Source organism: Rattus norvegicus, chromosome 7, assembly GCF_021556685.1.
Source record: "Rattus norvegicus strain SHRSP/BbbUtx chromosome 7, alternate assembly SHRSP_T2T, whole genome shotgun sequence".
Classification (NCBI taxonomy): Eukaryota; Metazoa; Chordata; class Mammalia; order Rodentia; family Muridae; genus Rattus; species Rattus norvegicus.
Genome location: NC_141540.1, coordinates 51,927,057 through 51,946,622, shown reverse-complemented (window position 1 = coordinate 51,946,622; position 19,566 = coordinate 51,927,057). Strand labels below are relative to the sequence as shown.

The 19,566-nt window shown below is 36.4% G+C and overlaps 1 protein-coding gene across 42 annotated transcripts in view; it reads right to left on the bottom strand.

Moving 5' to 3' along the window:
- Positions 1 to 194: 194 nt before the first annotated feature.
- The window catches only part of Ppfia2 (PPFI scaffold protein A2), a 474,268-nt gene continuing 454,896 nt past the window's right edge, over positions 195 to 19,566 (bottom strand). For 28 of the 42 annotated variants that reach the window (XM_087557891.1, XM_087557895.1, XM_087557873.1 and 25 more), the window contains 6 exon segments: positions 18,281 to 18,378; positions 12,230 to 12,405; positions 8,399 to 8,467; positions 4,832 to 4,991; positions 3,557 to 3,648; positions 195 to 1,624 (listed from right to left, as the gene is read on the bottom strand). In XM_087557891.1, coding sequence (XP_087414017.1) covers positions 3,590 to 3,648; positions 4,832 to 4,991; positions 8,399 to 8,467; positions 12,230 to 12,405; positions 18,281 to 18,378 — 562 coding nt within the window. In that variant the 3' untranslated portion in view covers positions 195 to 1,624; positions 3,557 to 3,589. 42 annotated transcript variants of the gene reach the window in all.

Below are 19,566 nucleotides of genomic sequence, written 5' to 3'. Positions count from 1 at the left end.
ATGTTCTTTCACATTGTTTTTACTCATTTTTTTTAACCAAACCACTTCTATCAGCAGGTTTAGATCTCCCTCTAGTGGCAGACTCGATTTTAAATAAAGTTGCATTCGAAATCGTTGAATATCTTTTTTTTTTTTGTAATTCAAATAAATCGTTAAATGTTATACTACTAGAAAACAAAGCTTAAGCAGAAAACTGGAAGCATTTTTTTTTATTGACAATGGAGAGGGTTTCTGTTACCATTACCTTTTGATTGAATCTGTTCAACAAAAATAGACATTGAAACAAATGTACGTGCAAATATAACGAATTAAAATACAAAAAAAATATAATTTACTAATGACAGGTCTTGCATTTAATAAGACCAAGCAGCAGGAAAACAGCAGTTAGTCAATGGTATTATTAAATAGGTTTCACTTTGAAATCTCCCATATCAATAAAGAATAAACAACAGTGACACCACCAAAAAAAGCCACAAGAAAAAGATTACTCATCTTTACGTTTTTATACACTATATATGTTAATGTTAATCCATTCTGTCTTTATTTCCTCTGATGAAAGGGAATTCAGGGAAGTCACAAAAAATGGTTAGTTCAGCTAAAGGCTTGTGATATCAGACTTGAGTCTGGCTAATGCCCTGTTAACAGTGATTTTAAAAAGGGGTGGGTTATGGGGTTCTGCCCCTCCACCCCACCCCTAGTGGAAATGGACCTCAGACTCTACAATGATTGACATTCACTGTCCAGTGCTGGCTGGAAGTTCAGGGTGTTTCTATGAACGTGTAGTTCTTAATAAAATGTGTGTGTGTGTGTGTGTGTGTGTGTGTGTGTGTGTGTGTGTGTGTTTCTTGGTCCACAGGCAACACGATTAGGTAATGGTTTTCTTAATATAAATTTTTAAAATCATTGCATTTGACTCTTGTAAACAGTTTGGCTTTGTTTTCTTTTAAAACAGATTGAGCCATCACAGTGCGTTTGTAAAGAGAGAGAGAGAGAGAGGGTATCACATCCCTGATTGCCTTTAAAGGTCATTTTGGGCTCCAGGTTAAATCACATGATCAGAGGCAGGTGTTCAGCTTTAAAGTATGACAGACTTGAAGGAGAAGCATGTCGAAGCATGAAACACACTTCTAAGAAACATATTGATTGACTGTTACAGTTCAAAAACCGTATAAATGGTGAAATGGTAAAATACAAACAGTACTTGGAATTGTTCAATGTTTGCACTCGAGACTCCATGAACCATATATTTTATTTTTTTAAAAAAATCATATTTATATCCATTTACAGAAGACTTACACCTTTAAAAAGAAATGATACACAGTAATACATAAATGCCTATTATATTACAACATGAAAAAAACGAGTGGTTCCATCTCATAAAAGCATCAGATGTTCAGAATTTATGACGTGGATGATGCTCTTACATCAGATGACTTAAACATTTTATTACAATCATAGTAAACTAATCAAACCCAAGACCCAACTCCCCCCAGAGTCACATATTTAACGTTTGGTAAATCGTTACTTATATTATTCCTTTAGAGTTCAGTCTTCACAAAGACTTCTCCATTTGTCTTCTTAGGCAGTAGTGCACTTTAGGTCGTGTAGACAGAAAAGACGACATCTAGGAAAGGGGACATAGAGCGTGAGCTCACAGCCAACTTCCAGCCAGTGGATCCCACACCTTTGCCTGGCGTATACCTCCATACTGCTTACACAGGCCTCTGCTAGAACCCCAGTGCAAGGAAAGGTATGGAGGATGCAACTTACAGCAGATCGTGTGACATTTACTATTCTCCACTCATTTATTTACGTATTTATCTTTAAGCATTTAGTGGACTTTGTTTAACTTCAGGGAAAGTATGGGTGTATTAGAAACAGATAAGTCATATAAAATGTCAGCATGCCTTCCGAAGATTTTTAGGTTGCTAATTATTAAACTGGATTGAGTTGGCATATTCCAAAGAATAAATTTATATTCTAGTTCATATATTTTAGAGTTTTAAAAATGATGGTTTTCTTTGATCGTGACAAAACATAAAACAGCATGTTTTGATGTCTCCATTTTAGCAGTAATAGTATGTATGACGCCATAGATTACAGCCATGTGACATTGCATGGGAAAATCTCATTACTATTACTGACACAAAAGAGTAATATAAAGTATGTTTAGGATTATTTTTCATAACATTCAATCTAATTTCTTACCAAACTAAAAGTAAAGATTGCCTTTGATTATCCTATTAATATTCTTATTCCATTTAAAGGTTAAAAACTAAAAAAAGATATGAACTAGAATAACATGCAGGAAAAATTGCAGATAGTTCAAGATAAATTCTACTCATGAGTCTAGAGCTAGGCAGCAAGCACTACTGAACATATTAGTCATTCATGAGCTGGTGAATTATTAAGTTTATGAGAAAATTATTATGCTATATGTTGAATCTGCTATGAACAATATTTTGAAAAGTCTCTTATTTAGCCAAATGGTTATGTATTGTACGCCATGACTAGTGAGACTGAATTACATATCACAAAATGTTTATATTACATTTTTGACTTTTGAGAAATTAATTTGAGTGCTTTTTTTGTTTTCAGTTTCCTTAATTACTGTCCCACGTAAGGCAGCATGTTAGCCCCTTCGTTAGTCTCCTAAGGGCAATGATATGCTGTACATAGGTGTTGATACAAGGCAACAGGTAAAAAGCACAGGAAGAAGGCTGCTCTACCATTTCCTTCTCCCATCTCTGGGCGTAATCACAGTTGAAAAATATTTTCTCCCAAATATCATCTCATTGAATATGATACAGTAGTTTGGAATACCCAAATTTTAGATTAATGTATTTTTCACACATTTAGAGTTTATAAATCTAGGAAGCAAATTTTAAATATATGGAAGTTTTAACATAAAGTCTCATGTATTGATATATCAATACTTCCCAAAATTTCCTCATAAATGTCATACTTTATATGTTCATAAAAATTCTATGCAATATCTATTCCTAATTCTTATAACTTTCGTTTCTATGTTATATTTCCCAGGTTCTTCAAATTTATACTTCATTTCAGCAAATACAAATCACAGTGATAGAAAATAAGATGTTGAGATTTCAATATTTTTATATTTAGTTTTGTTGTTAATATCAATGCACATCTAATTCCTGTCTCTTATAAATTTGGCTGTGAACTTGCACAAATTTCTATTGCTCTACTCTGACTTCCTTCTAAGATAGGCACTTGAGGTCTCTAATTTTCTTCAAATGCCAGACTCTTAATATGGAGTCAAAAGAAAATGCCCCGAAAGTAAGATGCTTAGCAACCCAGTAATGTGAAGTGACTGAGTGACAGGCCTTCAAAAGGTGGGCCTCAAAGCACGGCAGACAGGGAATGATAGCAAATGCTGGGTGAAGAGTTACGGTTTAAAGATTCTTTGGGGGGGGGGGCGATCACCTCTGCATGTCTAGGCCATACCAAAGGGCATGGACTGTATTGACTAGAGTCTGAAATCCCATCTTTCTGTTGGTTTGTTGTTGGTCGGCCAAGAGAAACTACTCACAGCAGGTCAGTGCTGCCTCCTTTGAGTGACTTGTCAACATGAGTATGTGCGAACAGTGGAGTTGTCTAACCTCTGCAGTCTTGATGAAGCAACTGCAAATGAGAAAAGGGCTTTAGAGGTTCTCAGACAGTAGATGAGAGAGATTGATTTTTCTCTGCGTAAAGGGATCTTGAAGATATTAGGAGACTGTCTTGTCTCAGACGGAAGCCCCTCACGGTCCTCTCCTCTAGACCCAGAGACTAATGACAATTTACCCGAGTGCAGTTCAGTTGCGCTCTCCCCTTGCTGTGTTTTCCTCCTTAGATGAAATCTGTAGCAAAGCGCCTCCCAGGGGTGAGTCTGCTTTTGTTGTAAAGATTACTCTCAGAGAACACAGTACTGTGGGTTGTGCTGTTTTTCCTCTATGTAACGGCAAACATCTATGCTAATTTCAGTCACGGTAAATTATTCACGAACCTTGCTAACAAGTTCCAAAATATTAACCCGCTAAAAGAAGTGTAGATCAAAAGACTGCACTTTATGCTCAGATGAATTTTAATTGCCACAACAGCTCGAAAAGAAATGAAGAGTCTAGATTATTATCTCGATAATAAGAGGAAGACTATTTTTCTTTAATGCCTACCAAACAGATACAATTTGGGGATTTCTATTATTATTCTAAGTTGTTGGTCCAGAATGACTGTTTTCCTTTTGTGAAAGATGAATCAAAAGTCTAATGTTCACAGAAGGAGATGTGATTGGTAAATCACTGTTGGTTTTGTGTTTGTTCGATTCTCTTCTCATGTTTGGGCTTGCTTATTTAAGGCTTTCCGCCTTGGTAAGAGATAAACATGTCTGATGAGTTTTGAAAGGTAAACTATAAAATTTGTAATATTTCAACATGTAAAAGAGCCAGTACAGTGATTTCCCATTTTATTGGGATTTGAGTTCAAATCCAAACTCCATTTTAAATGGCATATTCATTTTTGAGATAGAAGCGTAAAGAAACACAGATTATGAAGATGCGTGTTTTTTTTTTTCCTAGATGTGGACATTAGTGGAGCTATTTGGGGGGATGTAATTTATTTTTCAAATGCATATCAACTGTCATGGATTCATGCATTGGGAGTTTTCAAATAGTCTTCTTCTTGGTAAAAGCAAAGTAAATTTCAAGCAAAGCGAACTAATTTTAGGGGAAAAAATCAGTTCTAGAAGGGTATGCAAAGTTGAAGCATTGTATAGCTTTGTCTAGGCAAGATTTTTTCCTTCATAAACAGAAATGTAAAACTACTGTACCATCTGTCGTCATTTTTCTGGACTGCCCAGATGTTGTGGTCAACCTGAATCCAGCTGGTAATGTTTCTGAGGATCCAGGCATCATGCTGATTCCGTGTACCTCGCGAGGAGGGAACTGCCTTCGCCAGGTTGATCCGCGTCTGAAATTCTTGTCATCACTCTGCCAGTTCAGAGGTAGAATTCGATGTCACAAAAACAAATAAAGCTGGAGGACATAAATCTGTATACTTGGGAGTTCGAGCTAGACTTTATTTACATTCAGTGTGTCAAGTACACAAAGGCATGCTTTGTTTCATCTAGAACCCCTCTGATTGAGATAGTAAATATGACAGAAAGGTGTGATTTAAAAAAATTATTATGATTTCAAATCTAAAGTTTGTCACCTTTAAACATCCTTGAAATTATAAAATACTTAATGTTTTCTTCTAACAAAATGGATCATTGGATTTATTTTGTTATACATTGCGCTAGTTTTTCTTTTTCTTTTCTTTTTTTCTTTTCTTTTTTTCGGAGCTGGTTCCGAACCCAGTGCCTTGTGCTTGCAAGCGCTCTACCACTGAGCTAAATTCCCTAACCTGCGCTAGTTTTTCATTATGAGTTGATATACTCAATTGTCTTAGCTGTTAAGTAGAATAGAAAGGACTTAAATACATCCCTGTTATCAATACCTAAATTTCATTTACATCTGGTAACCATTTCTTTCTTTTAAGTGATACATACTATATCAAAATGATTTTGTTTGACATTGGCCCTTATCCCTGTTCACAGATGGAGGAAATAAATATTTTATGACCTCTCTGACTTCTAGATTTTTGAAGAAATTGGGTTCAAGTTATCAATTATGCAAAACCCTATCTGACATTTTAAGGCTATATGACTCTTTTTTATTAATCAATTATTCTATTTATTTACATCCCAAATCTTGCTTCCATCCCTATCTCTCCCACAGAATTCTATATGACTTCTTTAATATTCATTTTTTGAGTCAGTGAGTAAACATCTTAGTTATGATACTCATCTACTGTTCTTTTACCATGAAAAGGAGCCACTGAAGAAAAACAATAAACACTCTAGTAGCATTAAGAAAAAGTCTTTGAGATAAAGTTATGATACATCGTTTTTATTTAAAAAAAAACTTAAAAACCCGCATATATGACTTTGTCTGTGTGGGGGTTGACGGGGGTTGGTTTGTGTTCAGTGCCGGCAGAAGCCAGAAAAGTATGTCAGATCCCCTGGAACTGGCGGGATAGGTGGTTAAAGGTTGCCTGATGCGGGTGCCTGGAACTGACCTATGTGTGGTCCTCTGAAAGAGCAGTGCATGTCATTAACAGTGGAGTTATCTCTCTAGTCCCCAAAGGTTTCTTTTCAAACTTGACGTGAAACTCTTAGATAGTCATCGGAACTTCTCAAGTTATTTCCACAGAATATAAATGTGGCCAGTAGAAATGCAGATGTGATCTCACTACAGTCAAGCTGCTTAATTAGATTCATTCATTTTCAAAAACTGGATAGCTTGCCGTCATTTAGCCTTGTGTCGTTATTTTGTGTGTGTGTACATATGTATGGTGTATGTTGGTATGTGTTTGTATATGTGTGTTTTCACATACACATGTGCACTTGTGTGTGAAGACCAGAGTTTTTATTAATCATTAACCTTATTTACTTACTTACTTACTTTTGTGATAGGTACTCTCCCTATATCTGAAGATTACTGACTCAACTAATATGGCTGGCAAACTCCAGTCATCCATTTGTCTCAACTACCCAGTGCAGGGAACCCTAATTGTATATTAGTAATGGAAATGTAAACTCAAGGACCGGCATTGGAATCACAAGCACTTTACTGGCTAAGCTACCTACTTAGCACTTTACCTGTGCTTTAGAAAACTATACATCATCCTGATTGGGCAAGATTATCATTCTAGAAGTTGGTTAGGGTAATATTTATAAAATTCAGGAATTGTTTTTATACAAGGTGACATGGTTAATAACAGCGAGATCATCTGCCTTATTTACTTAGATAAAGAATTATTGCTGTACTTTCTGATGTTTCAAGTTAATTTGAATTTGATGCATGTCTGTGGAACTGGATTGGACCTAAGACATTGCATGTTCTAGGTTCACTCTCTATCTACACTGAGCTTGAGTTCAATTTCAGAATAAAAAATATTTTCAAAAGCTGATTTTATAGTTAAGGAATGCCAATATGTTCCATAGGAATTACGTGACATTGTTTTCAACTCTATCCCAAGATTTCATTTTTACTTCTTCCATAAAAAATATCTTTAAAAAATCTCAAAAGTTTTATTTTAAACATCTTTCAATCGCAGAGATTGTAAATGCTCCTTGCATTCAAACATTTTAGGCATCTTCTTACATAGTCCTTGTTCCCCAAATCACTTAAGTGTGTGTATACTATGCTCCAGGCTTCTTTTATCCAATTTAACCATCATAGCCCATGATGTTTAAGATGTTCTCTATTTTGAAAGAAACACAGAATCTCCATATAAAATTACAGAATTTTTCCAATTCAATTAATTGAAATAATTGGTCTCCATTTTAATATTCTGAAGTTGTTTTTGAAGAGTAATGATCCTGAGAAAATAAGCATATTCCTTATTTAAAAGTGAACTTGGGGCTGGGGATTTAGCTCAGTGGTAGAGCGCTTACCTATGAAGCGCAAGGCCCTGGGTTCGGTCCCCAGCTCCGAAAAAAAGAACCAAAAAAAAAAAAAAGTGAACTTATCGATACTAGTGTATTAATTGCTTATAATAACAAACCATATTTCTTGAAACTTTATGGTCATTGCACACACACACAGACACACACACACAGACACACACAGACACTGTCTTACTTTAAGTTACTTTTCAATGTCTAAATATCAAAATAAGTACATTCATGAATCTTAGTCCTAAATAAAAAGTCAAAACTAAGAAATATAACTTAAAATTAAAAAAACAGCATCCTTATAGAGGCAGAGGATGAGGGGTTAGGGGGTTTGTGGAGGGGAAACTGGGAAGGGGAATAACATTTGAAAGGTAAAGAAATAAAACAACCAAGAAAAAATGGTGTATAACAAAAAACAAAATTAAGGGACAAGAGAGAAACTTTCTAGATGCTACACATAGAATTTTCTTATTGGATCCCTTCAAAGTACAGATGTGTGGTCATTCTTTCTCTATTCTTTAAGGAACGTCTTAACAAATTAAAATATACATTTTTCCACCCTCTTTTTTTAACCTACAACTCCTCTTAGGCTCTAACCCTCAAATTCACAGCTCCCTTGTTATTTTTGAATTATAAATAAAATTACATTTCTTTCCTTTAAAGCTTTCCTGACATCCTTCTTTGCTCTCTTTTAAATTCATAATTGTTATTATAATTGTATGCATATATGTGTCTACATTTGGATTCTTAAAGATAAGCTGGTGAATCCCTATGTTGATACTTGTATCTATGACTTCAGGATTTACTGTTTTGTACTGGACAGTCAATCAGTGTGTCTTTCTCTGGAGGGCCATTGTAAGATCATTTGGAATGTGAGATAATTTGGAATAGACTTACTTCATCCAGTCGCCGCTCAGTTCCCAGAGCCAAGAGGTTATTATACTCGCGTTCAAGAATCTGCCTTGCCTGTTAACATCAAATAAAACCTGTCACTGAAATTACATTTTATTAAAAAAAAAAACTAAAAGTACTAGTTATAGGAAGATGCGTCATAAAACAAGTTTTAATTACAAGGTCTTAAGGTTTTATAATCCTCTTCTTTTGTAGTTGTTGATTTTTTTGTTCTTTTGTTCAGTCGACTATAGAGAGAAACCTTTGTATGAATGGCTATAGGCAAGAAGGTTTTGCTTTAAATGTTTATTTTATTTCAACTGAGCACTTTATTTAAACTTAAAATTGTTAAACACAAAACAAGTTTGCATTGTATCGGATTATATCAAACTTAACAGTAGTTCACAAACTTGAAACTTTAGATAGTTTGTTTGTTTAGCTGTTTTTTTTCTCTTTTCTTTTCTACTTTTGTTTTGAGACAGCCTTAATATGAACCCAAAAAGATAGGAAGAATCTACCGGAGACTTGCTTTGAACTAGTGGTCGCCATGCCTCAGCTACCAAATTGATTGAATTACAGTCACGCAGCACAGCACGGTACCCAGTTTAACCTTCATATATTTAAGGATTCCTGTGCTGCAGCTCTCAAAATGTTACTTTTTAGACTGTAAAGCAGATTGGAGGTATCCTAACTTGTGTGGAACTTTGCTGAATCATCCAATTCCCTAGATTTAGAGATCACTGGAGCACTCAATTAAATGTAAGTATAATTAGATATATAAAGAGAAGGACTCCCCCTTAGAGAAGCAGAGACCTATGGCCATCATTCACAGATGTTATATTGGGGAAGAAGCATGGTATTCAGGTAGGAAGTTATATCATTCAAACTCTAAGTCTATGCTTTCCAAATTTTAATACTGTGTTTACATAGCAAGTCATTACCATATAATTAAAATTCAAGTATCAGAAACAAGTCATGACCACATTAACTGGCACAAGCCAGGTGCAGAGAGACATGTGAACAATATCTGAGGCAAATGTCAAATTTGAGCTCACAGAATTTGAGTGTAGGACTGTGGTTAATAGAGCAGAGAGAAGAAGGAGGGGGAGAAAGGGTAGTCAGTGGGCACGAAGTCAGAAGGGCGTACAGACTCAGAACTATCGCAGGTAACTATGATATATTTTGCGCTGTTAAAGCTAGAATAAATATTCTAATTCCTTTCTGACAGATTTGATCTGTAGCCCTGGCTGGCTTAGAACTCACTGTGTAAACAAGGCTTGGATTAAAGGTAAGATCTGCCTGTTCCTTTTCTTGAGTACAAGGATTAAGGCAGTATGTGCCATTATGCCAGACAGGTTTACAAGTTTTTACCACAACAAAATGAAAACGTCTGAGAAACTTATATGCACTGGCTGGTTTTGGGTGCTAACTTGACACAAGCTGGAGTTATCACAAAGAAAGGAGCCTCCCTTGAGGAAATGCGTCTATGGAATACAGCTGTAAGGCATTTTCTCAATTAGTGATCAAGGAGGGAGGACCCATTGTGGGTGGTGCCATCCCTGGGCTGGTAGTCCTGAGTTCTATAAGAGAGCAAGCTGAGCAAACCACGGGAAGCAAGCCAGTAAGCAGCACCCCTCCATGTCCTCTACATCAGCTCCTGCTTCCTGGCCAGCTTGAGTTCAAGTCCTGACTTCTTTTGGTCGTGAAGAGCAATGTGTAAGCTGAATAAACCCTTTCCTCCCCAACTTGCTTCTTGTCACGATGTTTGTGCAGGAATAGAAACTCTAACTAAGATAAATTGGTACCAGCATAGTGGGGTATTTCTGTGACAACCTGACTATGTTTTTGGGAGGACTATGGAAGGACAATGGAAGGACTTTGGAACATTGGCTGTTAAGAGCTCTATGGAATTTTCTGTAGGAGTTTGAAAGATAATGTTGTGACAGTGCAAAAGATGGAGGCCTGGCTTGGGAAATTTCAGGAGGAAGATTAAAAACTCTTATCAGGGTCGTTGCTGTTTTGATTGTAAGGATTCTGTGGTTTTGGTTAGCTGGGGCTGAAGAATCAGCTGTGGTTAACAAGAGACCAGAACCACTAAAGCAAAACCTTTAGGTTACTGGGATGATTGATGCTGGTCAGCTGGTGCTAAGAAACTAGCAGTGATTAAGAAGAGACCATTGGTCCTAGGGAGGCTTGATGCCCCAGTGTAAGGGGATGCTGGAGTTGTGGGGTGGGAGAGTGTGGGTGGTGGGGGAAGTACCCTCATACAGGCAAAGGGGAGGGAGGAGGGCAGATGTGGGATAGGGGATTGGTGGAGGGGTAACCCGGAAGTGGGATATCATTTGAGATGTAAAGGAATGGAATGATTAATTAAGGAGAGAGAGAGAGAGAGAGAGAGAGAGAGAGAGAGAGAGAGAGAGAGAGAGAGAGAGAGCAGCATCATTAAGGTGAAATATTCCTGAGAGCACAGAGAAGCTGTGTTCCAAAGGCAGCCATGGTTATATCTCCTGTTGGCAGTCAGAATTGGTAATGTATAAGAGTCACTCAGGTGGTATTGGTTTTGAAATATGAAGGAGTAGCAGCTGATGTTTGGTACTGTGAGAGGCCAGGAGGGACCACTGGTGAAGGTGCAGGCTCAGTTGCAGTTAAAGGTCCAGGAGTGAAGGGGTCATGCCGAGAGGTTTAGCATCACGAGAAGAGCCCATGAGAGGCTATTTGTGAAAGTGCTGTCCAGTTGAAGCAGAAGACAGCAGTGTTTTAGAGATGCCAGTGCCATGAGATGACCACCAAGAATAGCACCAGTACAGGCAGCTGGAACCTAGAAGATGTGCTATGAAGGACAAAGCTGGAGAAGTGACCCAAGTCCTTGGAGGAGCCCCAGAAACTCATGAGTGGATCCCAGATATTGGACAGTTAGTTTGATATTTGCTTTTGACTGACTGTGCCCTGATATTTTTCCCTCTTGAAGGAAGAAAGTATTTTAGTAGAGCCCACAGTAAAGAGACTTTGAATTGTAAAATGGCTTTGAATTTCAAAAGAGATTGAATATTTTAAAGGCATTGAAATTTCAATATGTGGAGAATTTGTAAAGACTGAGGGACTTTTAAAGCTATTTGGATCTTGGGGGTGAATAATAAAGTAAGGATTGAGGCTTAATAGCGAAGTGTTTGTGTGTCAAGTTAACAAGGGGTCAATTGTACTGGCCGGTTTTGCATGTCAAGTTGACACAAGCTGGAGTTATCACTAAAAAAGGCGCCTCCCTTGAGGAAACACCTCCATGAGATCCAACTGTAAGGCATTTTCTCAACTAGTGGTCATGGTGGGAGGTCCCAGCACATTGTGGGTGGTGCCTTCCCTGGGCTGGTAGTCCTGAGTTCTATAAGAAAGCAAGCTGAGGAAACCAGAGAAGCAAGCCAGTAAGTAACATCCCTCCATGGCCTCTGCATCAGTTCCTGCTTCCTGACCTGCTTGAGTTCCAGTCCTGACTTCCTTTGGGAATGAACAGCAATGTGGAAGTGTAAGCTGAATAAACCCTTTCCTCCCCAACCTGCTTCTTGGTCATGATGTTTGTGTAGGAATAGAAATCCTGACTAAGACATTATATATGTCTAATTGAACTGAAATAGTATTCTGTTATATATATATATATATATATATATATATATATATATATATATATATATATATATAATCTCATTTTACATATTACTATGTTTATAAGTGTTAAATAAGATAAATTTAATAAAAAGCAAGAGTGAATGTGAACAGCCCTACAGTTTACTAAATGTTTCATTTTTTATTAAGCAAGACCTAGTCAAGAGCGACACAAAGGCTTGCCTGGGTGTTCTGCGTGGGAATCTGCAGCAGTAGAGCTAGGCTGCTGTAGTCAAAGTTCTCATCCAGGGCTATGAGTGAGCCATGCACTCCACTCTCAAGAATGTTATTGGCATATTCCCGAAGTCCAATCGCTTGGATCCAGCGAATAACTCGATCATTGCTCCACACTAAAACATCTAGGAAAAGAGACACAACATGTCACTTCGAGTAACGAACAAAAACCCTACCTGCAAGGAGAGCTAGAATCTGGCTCACTTTAATGCTAATCTCTCTTCCCCTTAGCGCTGCCAGTTCCTCTCTGTTACAGAAACATACTGTTCTAATCATCACCTTTTGTTGCAATAAATCCTGCAATAAGTTGGTATTTTCAGAATGCTTATTGTTACTGCACGTATGTTACAGCATACCTGCCATACTGAGCACTGACTGAAAGTCTTTCTTGCTACTATTAAATCAGGACCTCAGGGTCTAACTGCAGTTGAGTGTTTTGCCACCAGATGGGGATAGTTCTACTTCTCCCTGCCCTCCCTTCCCTCCTCTCCTAGTTCTCTTGCTCCTTCTCTGACCCTCCCTCCCTTCCCCCTCCCCCCACACGCACACACACACACACACCCACACACAGCGTTAGTATTATGGATCTAATGCTCTTCTTCCTTTCAAAGACTTAACTACTACTTCAATATTGCAGATATTTAGAAGATCCCATGCTCCTACTAAAATTACATTTTAAACATAATACAAGCATAATAAAGTACATTGACACTTTGGTATTATAAAGTCACTATTTTTCTAATAATGTATAAATGAAAAAAGTTTCATGTACATTGACACACACCACAGAGTTGAGTGTGGATGCCTTGTGCGGTTGAGGCAAAACCTGAAAAAAGATTTTATTCATTGATATTATCATGTTTCTTTTACGAATCATCAGAATGATGCGTAAAATCTGTGAAATCATATACAGACCATAATGCTTTATACAAAGAAAAAATAACTTAACATTAAATAAGGAAAAATAAAAGATTTTCTTTACTTGTAGACCAAAGATCAAAGTGTTTCCTGGTGTGAAACTGAAAGCTCTATATCTGTAGATATTTTTCTTTCCGAAAAATTATACTTAAATATATATAATATATATATATGTATGTATGTGTAAATTTACACAGTTAAAACTTGAAAAACTTACTAACTTGTTATAGCTTACTTATTTGTTCTTAGTATGGGTTTTCTTATGCAGAAACAAAACTCGTAGAGGGATTTTAGTCTAGCATCATAGCATGGTTGCTCCAGCAAGGGATCACATTCAAAGACCTGAATCTGCATAATCCTGCTGTGATGCAGGCATACCCTGGATTGCAGTAAGGTCTGCCTGGAATACAGACACTACCTTAGTATACTTTTATCCCTAACAATGAAGTTTGTGGAAGGAAGCAGCCATGTTTGAAAATGATATCTAATCGTGGGGTAGTCAAAGTGATGAATCAGAGAAAGATTTGACAGAATGAATCAGAGCTAAGAGAGGCCCGACTTTCACGAGAACAGTCAGGAGGAAGTGCAGTTGAGTAGAGTTGTTTGTGGCAGTTCAGTTTGTGGAATTCAGAGACAGTTTTTACCAGGACAGTCTTATAGATAGGTTGCAGAGAGAACAGACTAGACAAGGTGAAGATAGAACAAAAAAAGAGAATGAGAAGGAGCCAGAAGATTAGAACAGACTGCTAGGGTTAGTTTGAGGCCAAGAAGAATAGTACAGCAAGAAGTTGAGGGAAGCTGGTTTGAGCAGTCAGCTTGGAGAGGAGCATGAGCCAGACAGCTGAGTTGAATCAGCCTGACAGAATTCAGAAAGAGCTAGAACAAGTGAATTTATTGAGTGGGAAGCCTCTGAGACAATTAGAAGTCCCCTACCCCCTAGTTATTTTTATACAAAATGATACCATTGTCCTATACAATAGAACTATTTATTTTCTCAGCCATGGGTCTCATTCTGACATTAGCCTATATTATCTCTAATACTTGTATTGTTTCTCCATTGCTTCTGAATCTCAATGCTCTTATATTATGGTGTATCCTCTATACATACCATGTCAACTTTAACTTTTAATTTTTTTTGAGAATCTTAGTTAGTATATATATTTTATATTATTACTCAGATTTCTCAGTGTAAATCTACCATCATTATTCTTATCATAGCTTTCATTTTCTTTCCATTTTATAATTTTATAATTATGTTTTTTTACATTTTATTCTTACTCCTTGCTAAGTACTTCTAGTTTATATTAGTCTGCTACAAGTCATAAAAATAAACTATACAATCTTAACTTATTAAAGTCAGCTATATTTCAGCCCTTATATTAATTTCTATGTAATATAAAGATCTTAAATCATTTTATTTCTTTTGCCCCATTACAATCATTGAAGCATTTCAGTTGCTATTTGCAATAATTCTGTGTAAAATCAAATGTGTAAAATCTAGATGTTATTATCTGAAGGAATAATAATAATTTTACTAACACATTGTTTGGTTATGTGTCTATACTACATTTTGTATTATATTCATAGTTTGTCTAATTATTTTTAATATTTATTTTCAATTTTAACTTGCATTTTGACTCTGCATTTGCTATTAGTGTACTCACAGATTCCTAAGTATTGATTATCTGCACTGGGTGATGTGGACATGTTGTACCACTAGTTCAACTTTTTTTTAAACTAATTGCATATTTTTTCTTTTAGACTAAAGAGATAACCTTTCCTCAAAAATGACAATAAATAATCAGTTTTTCAACTTCGCAAGATGTAGATGCATATATAAGCTTGCTTGCTCGTGGTTGGTAGCTTAAGACATATCAGCATGTTGCTGCAATTTTATAGCAAGCATAATTCATGTCATACATACAGTTAAAAAGAATTAAATGAAATAACCATGTGTCAGATTAAGACACATAAACTCTAATTATAAGCTTTCTTATTCAGAAAAGCACCACAGTAGCTATGATATTATAAATATCTTTCACAGCAAGGTTATACCCTGGCATTTATACTTAGCAGGAATCCTCTTGACCTAAACAACAAATGGCTGGAGATCAATGTCAACTGTCTCTTAGCAACAAACTAAAAGTACCTTCGTAACACCTTCCTTCCTCGAGTCAGAAAAACCTGTTTTCTAATGTCAAGGTTAATTAGCACTTCCGATAATAACAGAGAGAAGTCTAGTCAGAGTTGAGAGCTATTTCTCTAAATGCCATCAGATCAATTGTTGGAAGCAAAGGCTATTCTTGAACTCACGGACACTTGTCATATGTGGTTGTTTGTATGTAATCACAGTGAATCAAGGCAGTTTTTTCCCTCAGGGCTCCAGCCTAAGCAGCAACTGCCAAATAATAATAGAGCATTGGCCACTGGGCCAAATGAGTAATTTTCCTCTTTCAGATTGATCCAGCTGTAAAGAAGTTCATATGCTGTCAGCAGGCAAAATGAAATCTAACTGGGCAAAATACTCCAGAAAGCACACTAGAAGGTGGTATCCCATGGACAAAGTCTGCTCATGAAACAAAACATCTTTTGTTAGGTCAAACACATTTCTTTCTGGGGTCTGTCCATTAGTTCCCAAATTTTAATTCAGCTGTCAAAGAAAACCCTCGGAACAACCTACGATTTCCTGGGGTCAGAAAAATAAAGAAAAAAAAAACCAACAACAAAGCAATGAACTTGACGTTGACAAAGAGAAAATACATTCTTGTTTCTTGGTAGCCAGCTAAGTGAACTGTTGGAGGAAACCGATTGTGTGTTCATCTACTCACTGAAGAACAATATATACAAAAATATTTTCAAATATTCATCTTCATAGCATTCAAGTACAGCTTTCTAGAAGTAATATAATGTTCAAAATGGCTAGAGATAAATTTTCTGAAGTTCACAGAAATAAATATAAGGGAAGCCTGAGACAGGTAATCATAAATTGAAATACAACAGTGTTAATTTTTAATATAGCAAGAGAGGTGACTGTAATGTACACCATGTTCATATGTAAAATAAGCCCCAAAGAAAATTAAGATTAAAAAGAGAGCTGTACCAACTTTAACTGGTTAATGTGGCATAGACTATCCTACTCAATATGATGATATGCTTGGAAGTGTTAATTCATGGATCAGAGGAAATAAGAATATAACTGATAAATAATTTCATATCTCTGCTGGATATTTAGTGTCAAGGTGATACAAGCTAAGGTCATCTCAGAGTAGGGAAGTTCAGGTTGTTGGCGTTTTCATCATTAGCTATTGATTGGAGGAGGACCAGGCTCAGCCCATTGTGAGTCTTTCCATCCCTGGTCCAGTGGTCCTCCTTTAAGGATGCAGGCTGAGCAAACCATGGGGAGCAAGACAGTAAGCAGAAACCCTCAATGGCCTCTGTACCAAGCCTCATGCCTCTAGGTTCCTATGCTGTGTAAGGACCTGTATCGATTCCCTGCAATGATGAACACATGGACTTTGTAAACCAAACAAATGCTTTCCTGTTCAACTCACTTTTTCGCCACTGTGTATTATCATAACAAAGCAATCCTATCTAAGATGATACCTCAGTTTTTTCTCAAAAGCATTTAGACACAATAAGGATTTTTCCTATTTTAAAAAACGTGCACAGATTAAAAATGTTTATTAAAGCAAGAGGCCTGTGGATTCTATATCTTACATACAACACTTGTGTTCCTTTAACAATTAGAAATATCTGATGGTCTTTAGTGAACATCTAGCATATTAGCTTTTAAATCATGTTTTCCCCTCTGTATTATGGTGAACAAGTAGTTTGATATGACAGTGTCCCAAAATTTTCCTGTGCTGAATACTGGTGACTATACAATATGCTAGAGTGATATTAGTGTGAAACCCTAAAGAGGAAACTTATGAGAGGTCATTAGCCATGGATACTTCCCTTTTAAAGGGAGTAATATAATTCTTGTTACTTCTCATAAGAGGGCTATTTAAATGATTGAGTCTGGTCAGATCCAGAATATTATCAGCAAAGTAATTGTATATAACCCCTGTTTGCTTCCCCATTGTCAGCCACCATGAGTTTATGAGGGCAAGCCTGATGCCTACAAAAGTCTGTGCTATCCAGTGTGGATCTTCAGCCTCCTAAACTGGGGGATTCACCTTTTCTTTTGAAAGTTAGGTAACCTTGGATATTTGTTATAGTAACTCAAAACTGAATGATAGAATGGTTAATTATTAAATACGGTACTTTTCAAATGCACCTGCAACAGTGACTGTCTTTGTACACAGAATTATTGCAACGGTTAACCGTGCATCATAACCTAATTCTGAATTAAAATTATTAGTTGGCTGGTGAAGTTTAGAGGGAAAATATTTATAGAATTTATACAATATATTTGCAACGTATTGCAATATATTTTATAACTATTTATGAAAAATTTTTGAATGCTGAAATTAAATTCAAATGCTATACTCAGGATAAAGGTGTGTAGTAACAAAATACTATGTTTTCTGAATTATAATGACAGCATTTGTCTAAAAGTTTAGCCAAAAGGTCTACAGAGAGCCATTTTTATTCGATATTTTTAATTTACATTTCAAACGTTATCCCTGTTCCCTGTCCATAACCTCCCTATCCCATCCCTCCTCCTCCTTCTATGAAGGTGCTCCCCCACCCATCCACCTACCCCTTCCCACCTCCCCACCCTGACATTCCCCTACACTGGGGGGGTCCAGCCTTGGCAGGACCAAGGGCTTCTCCTCCCATTGGTGCTCAACAAGGCCATTCTCTGCTACATATGCAGCTGATGCAGAATACATAATTAATAGGTTTGAAAGATAAATCTAATTCCAGAAAGTCAAAAGTATATCCTCAAAATGATTGACCCTATGATGTGGTAATATTCTTTTCTCTGTTATAATTGGGGACAAAATAGCAACAACACCTGGAACAAAATATGAAATCCATTCTGATGATGTCATCAAACATCTCACCTTATGTTTAAGTACAGACATTGCACATCTCCGCAGTAGAGGCATTTGTTCCTAAAGGAGAGCACGTTACCTTTTATTTCATGTTGACTTGCTTCTCGTCTTCTCTCTAGCTCTTTCCTATCATAATTCAATCTTTTCAAGCACATAATCCCATACTGTAAACTTGTTCTATTTTCATAAAGGAGAAAAGAGAACATTAAATTGGATAAATAGGTGAAGAATATTGTGATTAAATATGGTCAACTCTACATTACTTCTAGTTGGACATGTGTATCAATTTCATTCACAATTGCATCTTTCCATTGGGAAGGATTAAACATAATTACCTCAAGAATAAAATGTTTACAAAATAAATTATTTGAAGAATATGGTATTCATAGTTTTGACAATAATTATCCATCGTTCCATACACATCCATATCTATACATGTACATGACTATAGACCATTATCCAAACAGTATTGCAGTTTTCTTCAACTTGGCATGTCTATAGTACACTTTAGCAAATTAATATTTCACTTCTTCACAAAGAACTTAATGCCCTTCTTTAGAGACAGAAATACATTTATAGGAAATTATCAACTCTCTAGGTGATTAAGTATTAAGTAGTGAGGCAAAGTCCCAAACAGGAACAAATAGCTACAACATTAGAGACAGACAAGTGTGTGATAAAGAACAAGCCAGTGTGTACTAAGGCTCTGCAGAGAAAGTGCTGTGGGAGAGAAAAGTTCATGACATACAGAAGACTAGGAGACAAGGAAGGTTGGGCTCTTAGGGGGACAGGGACATTATATATTGCACTCCAGTACTGTGGATGATATTTCAGAGGTGTAGTGATATTGAGGTACACCTTGTAGAGTTGAAATTCAACCTAGAAATTAAGGGGCAAATACTATAGCATACTTGCAATCCATGTGTGAGATGCAACTGGGGAAATTTTCCAGAGGAGGAAGGGGTGGTGAGATGAGGCCTACTTGTTACTTTTGTTCTATTTGGTGAGTAATAACTGTACAGCGTGTAGGACACAGAGAAATGGTGATCCTAGGAGACAGGAAAGCATTGAGGGCTCACAACATTAATTATGAAAAGAAAACCTCACAGATGCCCAGAGAAAATAAATAATAAAATTAGAGTTAGTAATGATACATTCAGTACTATTAGAAATAATGCCATAGAAGAATATGACAGGAAAGTAAAAGGGCTTCCAGGATTAAAAGTAAAGATCATAGACTATCATTGATTGTTCAACTGTTTAGCAATAGATTTATATTCAAACACAAAAAAGTAGAATATATATATATATATGTGTATATATATATATATGTATATATATATATATGAAATTATCAACTCTCGG